The sequence below is a fragment of the Monodelphis domestica genome, chromosome 6 (genome assembly GCF_027887165.1).
Source record: "Monodelphis domestica isolate mMonDom1 chromosome 6, mMonDom1.pri, whole genome shotgun sequence".
Classification (NCBI taxonomy): Eukaryota; Metazoa; Chordata; class Mammalia; order Didelphimorphia; family Didelphidae; genus Monodelphis; species Monodelphis domestica.
In genome coordinates this window covers 130,247,924-130,263,566 of record NC_077232.1, presented here as the reverse complement: position 1 = coordinate 130,263,566, position 15,643 = coordinate 130,247,924, and the positions used below count along the sequence as shown (strand labels likewise).

The window sequence follows — 15,643 nt, the reverse complement described above, 5'->3', positions numbered from 1 at the left end:
AGTTGCTGAGAGCATCAATTCATTTGCATAAAGGGCTTAAGGGGTAAAGGAATGCCAAAAAGGGAAGATATAGTACACCTGTTCTTTCACTGGTTTGAATAATAGTCTCTCTTCTTCTGAGTGAATATCAGTCAAGAATATTGATCCCACTTTCCTTTCCTCTTCACCTCTTATCCCCTAAAGATTAAAGCAATAGGCTGGCTTCTGCCTTGGGAGAACAGCAAAAAAGGAAGTCATCTAGCAGTGAGAAAGGAAATGAAATCATCTCAATTCCCTTTTTTTCTCTACCTCAATTCCTATTCAAGACATCTATCTGGTAAAAATATTATTATCTCCTGTTACTTTTAAACATTCAAAAATTAAATATATTATTTAATTAAATAGCCCATTGTTTGAGAAGAATCCTAGAAATCTGAACTCTCCTTGCCCTCCTATCCTCTGTTGAAGATACTAAATAATCGACATAAATGGTGATAACAGGAAAAGGAAGACAAAAGAAAAGGGCTGAAAATACAGGATGAATTACTGTCTACTTAATTCCATAGTAAGCATGGGAAATATTTCCCATATATACAATACACATATATGCATATATACACACAAATATTCACTAGCAACTACCACTTGGGGTCAATTAATAGAACTTCTTAATTACTTTAGCAGTACAATATATGACAAGAGTGAAAATGCATTTCTGTACATCAATTTCAGTAAGTAGCTAAAGTTTAATCAGGTAGCAGTCCCCAATAAAAATACAGACATACAGACCGAAACACTCTATATGGTCATTTTTTTACACCTTTACCTTCTGTCTCAGAATCAATTCTAAGACAGAAGAAGGGCAAAGCCTAGGCAATTGGGGTTAAGTGACTTGCTCAGAACCACAACAGCTAAGAAGTGTCTGAGGACATATCTGAATTCAGGTTCTCTCAACTCCAGGCCTGGCTCTCTATCCACTGTGCTACCTAACTGCTCCTATACTGGTAATTATAATCAAGGAATCGATTCAACTTATTTTTAAAATAAATGTGGAAGGAAAAAATAACTACTTTTCTAAATACCAAGTGGTAAACCTATATATTCAGACCTAGGATGTACAGGTTTCAAAATACATAATCTATCTTTAAAAGGTTTAATTTTCCAAACTTACATACAAACAGCAACTATTACTACTTTTCCTGGTCCTTTAAGAAACACTGATCCTGTTCCAGACCGTGGCTGGAAAAGAAAGAAATTAGACAAATTATAAAAGTAAGCAATCACAACTTTAACAATCCATAAAATGTCTCCATTTAATTCATAATGATGAAGCCAAAATATTCTACACCTGACTTATATGACATATAAATGATATATTTATATGCTTATATGCTGTATATATGCTTGCATAATTTTCTTCACCTAATCTTTAATATTTTCATTTTAAAATAATGGAATGAAGTAAAATTATTTAAGCAAATGAGTCCTGTCCCATTAACACCCTGAAAACCTTTATTAAATTCATAGTAAGATTTACTTTAAGAAAAAGTGATTAAACAAAAACTCCCTAGAATCAATAAACCTACCTTAAACCTAGATACTTTAAAACATCTTCCTTTACTCTACAACTTTCCAAGATCAAAAAAAAAAATGCTTTCACAAGAAAAGAGTACTCTCAGAGGTTTTTCATGCATGTTGATGAAAAGAGTGGAAAGAAGAAAATCCAGTAACTAGAATATGTTTAAGATTTCCATTCCCTTTAAGTTTCAGGTTTAGAGTTTACACACCTTTGACCCTCCAGGTGAAGGATAATTCAATGTTACAATCTCATTTAGTCCTCTGAGTTTTCCCAAAACTGGAAATGCACCTAGAGGGTCTATCTCCTTATTCTACTTCCTTCTCTCTTTAAGAGAAGGTAGGAGATAACCAAGGATTAAGAAGGAGCAAAAATAGAATTCTGAAAAAGACCTTAATCACTATCCCTACCAACTTCTCCTGTTTTGGAACCAATACTTAGCATTGACTCCAAGATGGAAGGAAAGGTTTTTAAAAAAAGTGATATTTGTCCTATAAAAATGCAATGGTAATAACAATTTTATACCTAATAAGGTACTGATGGTAAACCTTTTAGAGATGGAGTGCCAGGCCCCACCCCTTACCCCACACAGGGGAAGGAGGAAGCACTATTGGGCTGCTGGGTAGAGGGGCAGGTGATGTGAAAAAATGTCACTAGGCATGGTAGAGAGGGGGGAAGAGAGCAGCTCCCCCGGAGTCCTTCTGCCTTTCTAATAACAAACTCTGGGGGGAGGAAAATGGGGGGGAGGGTGGCTGAGTGCCCAGAGAACACTCTTCATGCCATCTTTGGCACCCGTGTATTAGGTTTGCCACCACTGTAATGAGGCAATTCTACTATAATTTAAAAGCATTAAAAAAAAAAAAGAAACCTTTCTTTCTTAGTAACAATTCTGAGGCAGAAAGGAAAGACACTAGGCAAACAAGGTCAACTGACTTGCCCAAAGTAACACGTGTAGGCTGTGTCTGAGTATCTGAACCCATATATGAAACCAGGTCCTCCCAACAACAGACTTCTATCCACAGTGCCACCTACCTGTGCCTAATTCTCCTCCTTGTGTTTCTTGATACCTGGGCTTTCAGCTATTTTTCCATATTTTTGTTTTAAACTTGTCTATATGGTCAAATTTTCTATTCTGGGTCCTATTTATTATTCCTTAAAACAGAAACTAGATTCCAATCTCATCAGCCTGCCCATTCCTCAGGAGCAAGTGGGATAGAAGCAATGGGAGGCCTTAGGGAGAGGCACCCAGCATTTCTCCCTCCCAAGAAGTTTTAGTTTACTGCCAAGGTTACTGCTACCACCCCATCTCATTCTTGACTAACTTTCTGGTGGGTTATAAGAGATTCCAGGAAGAGAGAGGGTTAAATAACAATGAACAGTCAACATTACCTCATTTGTATATTGCTTCAAAGATATCAAAGCCCTTTCCTCACAACAATTATATGAAGTAGGCAGTATTAACATATCCATTTCACATATGAAGAAAATGAGTCACACAGCCAGTGATTTTTCCAAAGTAGAAAATATGCTGGCCCTCAGCTCCAAGAAGTATTCACATCTCACAGAGATTCTCCATCTGGCATCCCACTCAATAAATGGAATGTCAAACTCACAAAAGTGATAAAACAGGATATGAACTCAGATTCACTAATTCCCATCCAAAAAAAAATTATAAAAAGGGTTCTACACAACAAAGTGACTTCTACTGTATTAACACAGCTTAGTCAATCTAATTACTACAATGATTCCTTTGGGAAAAATAATAAAGTACAACAAATTATTTTTTATCAATTAAACTACATGTGCATTGAATGTACTAAAAATTAGAAAAGAACTGAGCTAAGAATATTCAGAGCTCTACTGTTTTAAAATCCAGCAAAATATCTTTCTCTCCTTACCCCTTTATATTTTCTGCTAGGGGTAAGGGATATAATAAATCCAATAACAATTCCCAATGATTTCATTATATTTTTTAAAGCACTAACAGTAAGCATATCCTGGATCCTCTACTCCTTTCCTTAAATGGATTCGTAGCATTTATAATTAATAATTTTCTAAAGAGAACTATGGTCTTACTTCTGGTTTCAGCTCCTTCAGACACAATGGAATTTCATTACTTGGTTGCAAATTAAAATAATGATGAGTCTATTCTATAAGTAATATAAATTTACATTATGATAAAGAACCCATTACCTTTGTATGTCCCAGGAAGTCTGTATACTCTCGTAACAGCTTTTGATTCTTAAACAACTCTGTGAAAAAATTAGAAAATAATTTTTCCTCTTAAATTCTCTCACCACATATATTTTAGACTAGTAATTATTTTCAATTTAAGCCACTCTTATAACTGCTACTTAGTATTAGTACTTGGCTATACAGTATAATAATGAATTCTTTCATTAATCTAACAAATACTGAAAACCAATTTTATTTACCTATATATACACTGAGCTGGGCACTAGAGGAGGACACAGGCCTTGCCTTTGAAGAGTTTAAATGGAGAGGATGGGATACCTCTATCTAAAATTTTACCCATTTCTGAAGACCCAGATATAATGTCCTCTCCTTCATGAAGTCCTCCTTGATACCCTAAACAAAAGTGATCTCTCTCAACTAAGATTTCTCATAATATGTTAACTGAGTATTGTTTGCATGCCTCTTATGTATCAACTTCTAAGGTTGTTATTTATTTGATAGTTGTATAAATGTTACCTCCCCGAACTTGTACCATAAACTTCTCTGGTGCTTTACAGTAGACATAATAAATGTTGGTTGTATTTTTTAACAGAATAGTATACTAGTAATATTAGAAAGGAAACTGTAGCTGCAATGAGATTTAAAGGAATCAAAATTTAAAAAAAAATACCATGCTTTCATATTAAACTGGAATTCTAACTTTTTAATAACACAGGATTATTTCAATGCTTTAAAGACATTTAAAATTATAATTTTAATAACCTTTAGGAATTTAGTGATTTCTCTGTTTTCCTTTGACTTCTTTACTAGCCAAATCTCCAACAAGAATAAAAACAAAAATATTTAAAATATTTTATTCTTTGATTTTTCATTGTCTTCACAAAAAAATAAGCAATTTAAAAAGTTAACTATGAAAAACAACTGTAATCTTTTATAATGAATATAAGACAAATCATACACTGCACAGCTCATTTTGAACAATCAACTAAAACTGAAGGCGAATAGTTGTAAAGACTATAACAGATAACGTATATATAATTGGATGAGAATTAACTATAATATACTAATTTTTTCTCAAGAGTAATACTTTATAAATGGTTACTAAAAGATTTCTTCATGAATAAAAGGAAAAAAGATTACACAAAATGTTTCTCATGACCAGGGAAAAATTTCTGCTGTCACATTGTTCCTGGGAATTATTTTAGTTTCCCCAATGACAATCTTCCTCTAAGAAAATGACTGCTAGATTTGTTCTATCATTACTATTATTAGTAAGCTAAAACACAGGTTTGTTTTGTACAAATTATTGAAACCATCATACATTTTGCTTTCTTCACCCATAAAAGGCTAAGATAATGTTCTATGTGAAAATGAGAGGTCCTAAAATTGAATCACTAACAATAACTAATCAAAAGGGAACAAATAATATACAAGTTCTGTATAACAATCGTATAATACTTTTATATAAAGGGCATATAAAATATGATCCTGGTCCATAAGACACTATAATAATAATTCAGCTTCTAAATGAACACTTACTCTCTCTATATTCTCTTTCTGCTTCCTTACGCAGCTTTCTCTCTCTGGCAAGGGCCTCAGGGCTTCCCCAAACCTCCAAAGCCCTGAAAACATAAACATAAACACAAACACAAACACATACACACACACACACACACACACACACACACACACACACACACACACACACACAGATGTAGCATTTCTACTGTATACATAATAAAACTTAAAGGATCTATTTGAAAATACATTAATGTCCTTTCAGAAAAATAAAGTCCACAAGGAAATTTCCTAAACTAAAGCTATAGAACAAAAATAAATTCAATCTCAAATCCTAAAAGCTTTTACTAAGTCATATCATACTATTATTTTAATTGGGGAAACCAGGGTCTCAAAGAGAAATTCATCTGCAAAGAGGAGAATGACATCTCTGTGACCAAAATAAAATCTTTTCTGTTATAAATCTAATTTTTTGTTTACAATTTGTCTCACGGATTCTACTTAACACTCACTACTTCTCAATACTAAAACTTCAAAAGATCCACAATCTCACTATTATATGAGCTCTCTTCATTCAAAATCTTAATCTGCAGTATTCATAAACTGGTTATAATTGAAAAAAAAATTGTCACCTAATGGCCCAAGTTCTAGTAAATAGTCCTTTTGAAAGAACTAAGCTGATCCAGTCTACAGCCAGGCAAGTACTTATGGTCTTTTGCAACTTAGGAAGATAAACCAGAATTTGTGCTCTATTAAAATAGCTCTCAAGAATCCAGGAGGATCAGCTCCACACCACAATGAGGCATTGGAGGACTTTACTGCAATGTATAACCCAAATTAAATGTCTGTTGTTGTTTCTTTGTTTTTCCAAGAGAAATATGCTCTTACTTTGCCTCTACATCTGATCTCAAGAATACCGTAAAGGATTCAGTATCTTCATGGGGACTTCTTTGTCTGATTTTCCGAAGTTGGTCTAAATCACTGTTGGAAAGAAAAAACATGTTCAATTTATTCTAAGAAGGTCTGTGTAATTAACAAATAAGAAAGGCATTTAGAGTATAGAAAATCAATTATACTGATTATGGATATGCGAATCTTTTGAGAGTAAATTTAAAGGGGATATGTTCATCTAAAAAAGTCTAAGTAAGGAGGACTCTAACCAAAACTATTTAAATATAGTTTGTAGCTAGTGAAAACACAATGAAATATGAAGTCCAAGCTGAGTTTAATAGTGATCCACTGTGCTGTGCTGAATTTAATAGTGATTTCATAATACCATCAACTTAGTCTCGGACAAAGAGATTTGGACTGGGAGTCAAAAATAAGGACATCTTTTCTGATTCTATCACTAATCCACTATATAGATCAAGGGCACTGATAGCAAAACCTTTTAGAGACCAAGTACCCAAACTAAATGCTAAATGGAATAATCCTCATGCTACATATGAGCGACCCCCTTACCACAGATAGGGGAGGGAGGAAGCACTCCCATTGGGCCACTGGCCAGAGGAGCAGGTCATGTGAGAAATGTCTTCAGGTGCAGTGGAGCGGGGAAAGGGAACAGCTCCCTCCAGCATGTGGGCCATAATTTTGCCAACAAGGACATAGGGTAAATTATTTACATCATCAGACTAAATGCAGATTTTAAGATAGACAAATCTATCTTGAATAAAACCTGAGTAAGATTAAAGATATAACTTTTTTTTACTTTCAAAGAGATCTCATTTTAGAGACATATCTTATATTCAGGAAGCATTCTATATTTGGATAATGATGTATGCTTATTTATCTTTGTAAAAGTAGAACAATAATATCCTTCCCAACTTTTAGGATTGGGGGAAAATAAAAAGAGATAAAATATAATTATACTTTTTAAAGAGCATAAAATGCAACATAAATGAAGGGTATTCATGTTTTTTATTAACTAATGAGCAATAATTATCCCAGAACCTAAGCTATTCCTTTTACAAGGAATATTAAGTATTTAAGGATGTGTACCAAATTATTTAGGAAATAGAGACTTCTCATAAGGTAATAAATATTAAGGCTAAAAATGTCAGTCTCTGCCAGTGATCTGAAAAAACAATGTTAAGAACAGGTACTTGTATGTATATTTTGTTTGTATGTTGTCCCTATTAAAGATAGGTGGGTGGCACAGTGAATATGGCACTGCACCTTGAGTCAGAAAGCCCTGTGCTTATCTAATCTCTGGCATTTCCTAGTTACATGACCTAGGGCATATCACTTAAAGTCTCTCAGTATCAAGTTTTTTCATCTGAAAACTGGGAACAATAAAACAACAACACCTACCTTCCAAGGTTATTATGAGGACAAAATGAGATATTTATGAACTGCTTTGCAAATTTAAAAGAACTACAGAAATGTTTATTATTATTACAATTATTATTGCAACTATAGAGAAAATGACCTGAACTTCACTCAAATTTAGCAACACTTGTGGGTCATTCAAATACCACGGAAAAATCTTGAAGCCTTTAGGGGAGATTTATTAATGATATACATGTGAAACTATTTGCATTTTTCAGTTAGGCACAGAAAGTTCTTCTGAAATAGTAAACCTGTGAGAACCTCATTTTTATAAATTGTTTTAAAAATAGATTATATAATTATTCCTACAAAGAATTTCAATTTAGCAGAAAAGTCAAGAAATCTACTAATTTTGAATGCTATTAAATGTTTGACTACATTTGGAAAGGACCAACTGAGTAGTTTATATATATGCCAAATACAGATATGAATAAATCAACAGCTATCTTGATAGCCAATAATAATTTCATTGGGGTACCTGGATTTAAGACAGAATTCATTTATTGCTCTGACTCCAGTGATGAAATTATTCTTGGTGTATTTTGATCCATATTCCCTCTTCTTAAGAACTGCTTTAACTAAAATCAAAAGAAAATAGTAAAACAAATCAAATATGCATATTTTAAAGTCAGGGAGCTATGAGAATAAAAATTATAATTTTTCCATGTCTTATGGGATGATGTCATGAAATGTTACAAGCACAAATATCCATCACCTGGTGGCCAAGCTTCTAGTGATGACCACTACTAATTTAGCTTGATTTTCCAGTGACAGACACATCACCCATTTCTATTCGCATACTTGAAGCCTTCCTTGCTTGGGGGAGCCCTGTTGGAACCTGTGCTTCCCTCATATAGTCTTTGAAAACTCAAGTCATCTCCTTGTCATGAGGCAGAAAAGGATTTCAGAAGATAATCAATTATGTACAGGTAATTAAAACAACACATTTAAGGATTATTACAATGCAACTGGACAGCAATGTGTCATAGACCTAAGTGCACAAAGCTTTCAAAGATTGCCAACTTTTAATGTACTTTATAAAGAGCCAAAAAAGAAGAAAATAAATCTTCCTACATTGATGAAGGAGAGAATTCAAAGAGGAAAGCACTCTCTTATTATCCCTAAAAACTGTGATCTTTTTATCTATAAAAAGTACCAAAACAACTTTGCTCTAATACATATTTTGTTATAGATGTTTCTGTCAAATCTATATTAAATTAATACAGCATCATTTATTTTGAAACAACCTAAAAATTAATTAAAAGTTTTAACCAGAGATGTAATTGATTAACATGTGGTAATCAAATGTATCTAATTCAAGCTTTTAAATTCAAGTCCTTTCTAATGTCTTACCATGCCATAAAGATGAAACCTTGGGTTATCAAAGGCAATGTCACCCTAGCACAAAGATGGGCAGGTCCTACCATACAATGAAAGTTTTGAAAATGATTCCTGAACACTTATTCAAACTGATGCAGAGTGAAGTGAGAACCAGGAGAAAAATTAATACAATAACTAAATTAACAAACTGCTAAAAAACTCCCATCAATGCAAAAACCAGTCATGATTAGGAAAAGACCAATAAAAGCAGTATGATTTCCATCTCCAGGCAAAGCAGCATTGGGTTAGAAGTACAGTGAGAAATTCTGCACACAATTTTCAGACATAGCTAAGGTATGAATCTATTTTTCTTGACAATACTTTTCTGTTACAAAGGAGAGATTCAATTGTTGACTAGGAATTATCAAAGGAAGTTGATGGGCAGTGACAGTAAAGCAAAAAAAAAGGAAAGAAAAGGAAGGGAAAAGGAGGAAGGAGGGGAAGAGAGAGAAAAGAAGAAAGTGTCATTGATCATTTTAAAATTAAACAGAAGAGATAAGGAAGTTGACATGAGACCCAGACATGCAAGGCAGTTTTGTCACTATTCTGCTAAATGGAATAAATTTTTTTAAAAATGTAATAGAAGTTGACAGTTTCATATATTATCTTTTTTTGTTTTTCACAATAAAATGTTCATGCATATGATGGTTAATAAGTATAAAATAAAAAACAAAAATTTAAATAAAAGCAAACAACAAAGAATGGCCCCTGAACAAACTTTATCTGCTTTCAGAGGCAAAGCTTCACTAAATGCAGAGAAAATAATCATAAGTAGTTTGGCAATTTTATGATTAATTCTCTGATCATGGCAACTCATGAAACAAAAATACAAAGGTCCTTAGGAGCTGAAGCACAGAGGGAAAAAAGGGAGAAGAAAACATCAAGAATCACAAGTTTGAGACTACTCTCTATATGAGATTTTTTTTCGTTACCAGTGAGTGAATACACCACTGAAAGAACTGAATCCTGTCCTGTCCCATCACCACTTGTCTCTTGCTAAATCTCAGTCCCATTCCTGTAGAATAACTGCAGATCACAGAAGGGAGTCTCACAACCTAGTGGAATTGGGTACATTACAAATTAATGTTATTGAAATTCAACTGAGACTTCTTTGTGGCAAGGCAGCACTCCCTAAGCACATTCCTTACAAAAGCTATTCCAAATCTTTTCTTCTCCTCAAACCACACCCCCTTCAGGTAAGAAAAAAATCAGATCATTTGTTAGGAGCAGCTTCTTGGCTTTTTCTTCATCTCAAAACCCTTTGGCATTACTTTTCTCAGGACTCTGACAATGAGGTGGCCCTTCCATTTGCCTTTGTAAGCTAGGAAAATCAAGTTTTGTTTTGTTTCAAATCTAGTGGAGGTATTCACCAAGACAAAATAACTCTTTTAATCTTTTAGGAACCTCCTCCGCTAGTCCACTAACTCAGTACATATCATAGGAAGAAATATGAAAATTGGATTTATTTCTGAAATAACCTTTACAAATCTTTTGGATTTTAACACATGTGATAGAAAAAGTGCTCTTACAGGAGGTAGCACTTAAGCTGAGCTTTGAAGGAATCTAGTAATTCTAAGGATAGGCAGTAAAGAGACAAAGTATTGCGGACATAGGAATGGACTGTCTGTTGTATGTGAGAGACAGCAAGAAAGTCAATTGGCCTGGACAGCAGACTACATGAAGGAAAGTAATATGAAATTAGCCTGGAAAGCCAAACTGGAGACAGGTGAGAAAGGCTTTAAAAGCCAGAGATATTCCAAAGGCCTAGAGCTGTTTGAGCAAGAAAGTAGCCTAGTGAGATGTACTTTAGTAATCACTTGGGCAGTTGTATGGAGGATGAATTAGAAAAGGGATAGTTAGTTTTAAGGTAAGAAGACTTCATGCAGACTAGGACGCCAATACTAGAGAAGTAACTGAAGACTTGAACTAAGGTGAGGACCACATGAGTGACAAGGAGGAAAATGCAAGAGACTTTTGGGCAGAATGGGAGTGAGGGGCAAGTTTCAGAAAGCATAGAGTTAGAAGTGGCACTTAAGTTTAGAACCTGGATGACAGAACAGCAAAAATAGAGAAGTTAGGAAAAAGGATAGTTAGTAACTGAATGCTTTTATCTCCAATGAACTAGAAGAAAGGAAAACTTTTAACAACACAAAATATAAGAAAATAGAAATAAATCACATATTTACCTCTTACTTGGAGAGGTTCTTGCTTAATAAGTGGGGTTTGGAGTCCAATGTTGGTATCAAGTACTGTAAAATTCAAGAGTTGTTTATGTATAGGATATTTAGTCATTTTCAAATTTATAAATTCAAGAATCAGATTTTTTAAAACATCCTATCATGAACAATGATGCTATTTCTATTGTTAAATACAAGTCAATTCCATCTTGTTGCTTACACTTTCTAGTTATTGAAAAAAAAAATTTCTATATGGTTTTTCTAGCTTCTGCCAGAGCCACTCCAAAATCTTTGCCAATTTCTGGTTTGTGAAGTATGATGTCTTAAATAACATTCAAGTATCACAGAGTTAACAAAATATCAACAAAAGAGAAACCAACTATATTTTGTATATATCTAGCCTAAAAATCTAAGATCTCATTGGGGTGGGCACTCCTTCTACATATTTAGATTATGAGGTTACACGATGGTATCTTTAAATGTAAGCGATAATTTATACTTAAGTAAAAGTGATGACTTGGTTATGTTTCATGAAGTTAAATAAGATCTACAAGGGGGGCAGCTGGGTGGCTCAGTGGATTGAGAGCCAGGCCTAGAGACAGGAGGTCCTAGGTTCAAATATGACCTCAGACACTACCCAGCTGTGTGATCCTGGGCAAGTCACTTGACCCCCATTGCCCAGCCCTTACCACTCTTCTGCCTTGGAGCCAATACACAGTATTGACTTCAAGACAGAAGGTGAGGGTTTAAAAAAAAATAAGATCTATGTTATAACCTAGTTATATTGTAATTAAATAGTATTAAGTAGTACCAATAGTAGTTAGGGGTAGCATGGTTTAGTAGACAGTGCATTGGACTTGGGAGTCAGGAAATCCAAGATTGAAATTCCCCTTTTGAGACTGACTTGTGTGACCACAGGCAAGTTATTTATCTGACTTTGTCTCCATAAATTTAAAATGACCCTCCTCAGTTAATATGAATTTCAAATTAGAAATTCTATACAAAATACCTTTTGAAAACTTTAGAGTTGCATACATGTTGGTTTTCATTACTTAGAAATTATCAGAAGAGCTACAGTTTATGATATTTATTTTAAATCATTTGGCTTCTTACAAAGAAAAAAACAATGTTTCCAAAAATTAGTTCTTTCCATTAGATCATGTACAACCAAAGAAAGCTGGCAAAGGTTTTTTCAGAGAGCACCATCATATCTAAAGTAATCAAAGTTATTCAACCAAGTCACGTAAAATGAGTTTCTCTTAGGCTGATATTTCTAGATATTCTACTCATTACCAACTGTCAAGTTGTAGTCACTAATTATAGAGTGTTCTGAATCACAAGCCAGAAATGCTATTAAACAGCTCAAATGCATGTATGAATACTTATTCTGCACATCATCTTAATAAACTTACCCTGCATCATCATCAGAATAAAATCTTTATGATTTCAATAACTAACTAGACATTCTAATCCATGAATATCTCCAGACATTTTGTTTTATGCTCAAGCACTGGATGTTTGCCACACATCTGCTGTCATTAGGAAAATTAAAACTAATTTTATTGAAATTTAAATCATCTAAGTGCTCCTAAAAAACTTGAAAATTCTCTAGTAAGTCTCTGTCTCTTAATGAGATGCTCCTGACTTTACCATGTGGTTTGAATTATTCAAAAGTAAAATATTCTCAAAATCTCAACTACACAAATTATCTTTCAATCAAGCAATTATTCACTTGCTGCCCTATCTTGTGGCTAACAAGGCCTAATTTGATCTGAGCAAGAATTCATCAAAAATCTGGACCAACTTGAAAATAAACAAGCATTTTGATCTCAGTAAAAGGAAAAAAAATAAACCAAGGTGTTCATTTCCAAATATTTAAAAGTTACTGCTCCAATCATATGTACCCATAACATTACATTTTTCAATGTCAATTAAATTACTTCCTTCACTTCTCCACATTCTGTTACTTAATTTCTTCCTTCTACTCTAGTAAACATTGTTTTCTTGTTCCATACTTGTGTAAACAATACATAGGACATTATTCTCATTTGCCATCTTTATTTTTTTTTTAATTCTTACCTTCTATCTTAGAAGTGACACTAAGTATCAGTTCTAAGGCAGAAGAGCAGGAAGGCCTCGTAAGTGGGATTAAGTGACTTGCACAGGGTCACATAGCCTAGGAAGTATCTGAGGCATTATCTGAACTCAAGTCCTCCTGACTCCAGGTCTGGCTCTCTATCTACATAGCTTAATTTGCTATCTTTTCCACCTAGAATGCAAGAATTTCCTCAAAAAGAATTCTTAGTCATTACAGTGGGCAAAATAAGAAATTTAATTAAACTGAATCAGAAAAGGCATTTCCCCAATACAGGCTATTCAAAGAGTATATAAATCTCCAAAGATTATAAATAAAAATGTAAAGATCAATCTGGTTACAATATTAAGTGATGGTCTTAAGGTTGCTATTATTCAAAGGACTTTTAAGAAAATGATTTTCCAATTAGAAAAGTCAGGAAAAGAACAAACTTCATAATCTGTTTTTTCTTTCCTCACTATATAATGTCTCTAATAACCAACATTTTTCTGTAACTGCATAAATTTTCTTAAAATAAAATGGATAAAAAGCATGAATGTTCAAAATGTCATTTCAGAAGGAAAATTTTCCTGACACTGTCTCTGATGTTCTGTATGAAGTATATGTACTTGAGGGCATTCAACTACAAAAATAATTTTTTAAATTAATGTTCACAATAATGACCCTGATCCACTGTCAAAAAAGACAGGAGGGAATGAGGATACAAGTAGAAGAATCAGCATGGAATAGAAAAAGGGCAATCTCTTTACCAACGATTAGAGTAAAAGAGTAGAAAACGAGGGATTGAGTGGAGAAAATTTAAGAGGTAGGGTAGGGAAGAAGAAACTCATTATAAACTAGACTATTTTTTCAGTAAAGTAATATGTGAAGTCTTTTGCTGAGAGGGTGAAGGAGCAGGAGAGGTATACGGGGATTGAAGAGGAAAGGTTTGTACAGTCTCTGCTGAGAGTAGAATAGAATCCAAATTAATCAGTTAACTTGCAATTATTAAATAACTACACTGTGCTAAGTATTGGAGTTTTTACTGGCTACAGTAAGGAACCAGTTAAAATCAGACAACATGAAATTTTAATGGGCCCAGTTGGATAGATAGTTACATGTGACTTCTTCCAATACATAAGTAGGAGCAAAGAAGGTGAATGTGGACTTAATTTGAGGCTCAGTTCAGGTGGGAGCAATGGGAGGACAAGGGAGTAAAAGATTCTATAGTAGAAGACCATAACTATAGTGTCTCAATATGGAAAAGAAAGTGAAATCAGAGTAGCATTGATGTTCTGTGGGAGTATGGAGACATAGAAGGGACTAAAACTCAAAGTAAGAATGAAGAATAGGTTTAGAAAAAGGGAAGCATAAAGGTGGAATATGGTTGAATAAGGGAATTTAAGAATTCTTGATCATGGAAGGTAAAATATTTGAGTTGATAGCAAGATCAACTCTGTGTAGATAAGGTAGCAAGAAGGAATAGGCCATAAGAGTTGAGAAGTCTGAGTTAAGAACCATGAAACCAAAATATCTGAAGTCCCCTATTGTAATTACAAGAGTTAGAATTGAGAGGAAGACTGTAAATCATGTACTGAACCCCTTGAGAAAAGAAAAATAGTCTGAAATAATCCACTGCTAGCAATAGAAAGTAGTAGGTGGCAGCACCAATATTTTGACTGGGTGATGTATTTGGACAGAATGAATCTCAAAGTAGCAGCAGAAAGAGAGCAGCAGAGCAAAGTACCATCCCTCCCCTAATTCATCCAGTCCATTATCTTTATCCTGGTCTCACCATCCTCTCCTCACAGTTTTGACACTACAGTTGACCAGTTAAACTATACACTACCCCCTAACTCTTTTGCCTTGTGCCCCATTCATTTACTCATCAATTTTCAAGAGAAGAAATCATAGCAACAAACTGGCTGAGTGTTCATACAAATTCTGGTAGTCTCTAATGCAAAGCAAAACTATCAAGACTCCCCTCAGTAGCAATCAGTCTTCTCTATCCCATCTCTCATTAGGTCTCCTTGTTTCCATCTTTAATTTTTAGAGGATTTCCAAATATGATCGATAAAAAGACCAGAGCTGTATAAAAACTAATGTTCAAACACAGGAGTTAAGAGCAATATAAAAAGGTAAACTTGAACAGTCATAAGAGACTAAAATAAGAATAAACTGCTTGCATTGAAATATGAGAAGATACATGTGTCCTCCCTGAACCCTACCATCATCAAGGGTCAGAGAGAGAATCTAATTAAACAAGGGCTGAGAATGGGTCTGTTATGTCTTGATCTTGAGAGAAGGATGGAAAGGAAGGGGGAAAAGTAATATGCTAGCAAAGAAAGAGTAAGTAAAATTAAATTATTTAATATAATCATGTTTTGCAAGTATACATCTATATAAACAATAGAG

At 34.0% G+C, this 15,643-nt stretch overlaps 1 protein-coding gene across 3 annotated transcripts in view; it reads right to left on the bottom strand.

Moving 5' to 3' along the window:
* The window catches only part of SLC30A9 (solute carrier family 30 member 9), a 72,784-nt gene that overhangs the window by 48,679 nt on the left and 8,462 nt on the right, over positions 1 to 15,643 (bottom strand). For 2 of the 3 annotated variants that reach the window (XR_008912863.1, XM_007496510.3), the window contains exons 3-8: positions 11,164 to 11,226; positions 8,076 to 8,175; positions 6,158 to 6,250; positions 5,291 to 5,373; positions 3,749 to 3,807; positions 1,151 to 1,218 (exon numbers count right to left, since the gene is read on the bottom strand). Coding sequence is in view for 2 of the 3 variants with exons in the window: in XM_007496510.3 (XP_007496572.1) it covers positions 1,151 to 1,218; positions 3,749 to 3,807; positions 5,291 to 5,373; positions 6,158 to 6,250; positions 8,076 to 8,175; positions 11,164 to 11,226 (466 nt within the window). In the remaining variant the exon portion in view is untranslated. The remainder of the gene's footprint in view (positions 1 to 1,150; positions 1,219 to 3,748; positions 3,808 to 5,290; positions 5,374 to 6,157; positions 6,251 to 8,075; positions 8,176 to 11,163; positions 11,227 to 15,643) is intronic. The other variant, XM_007496511.3, reaches the window with a different exon arrangement.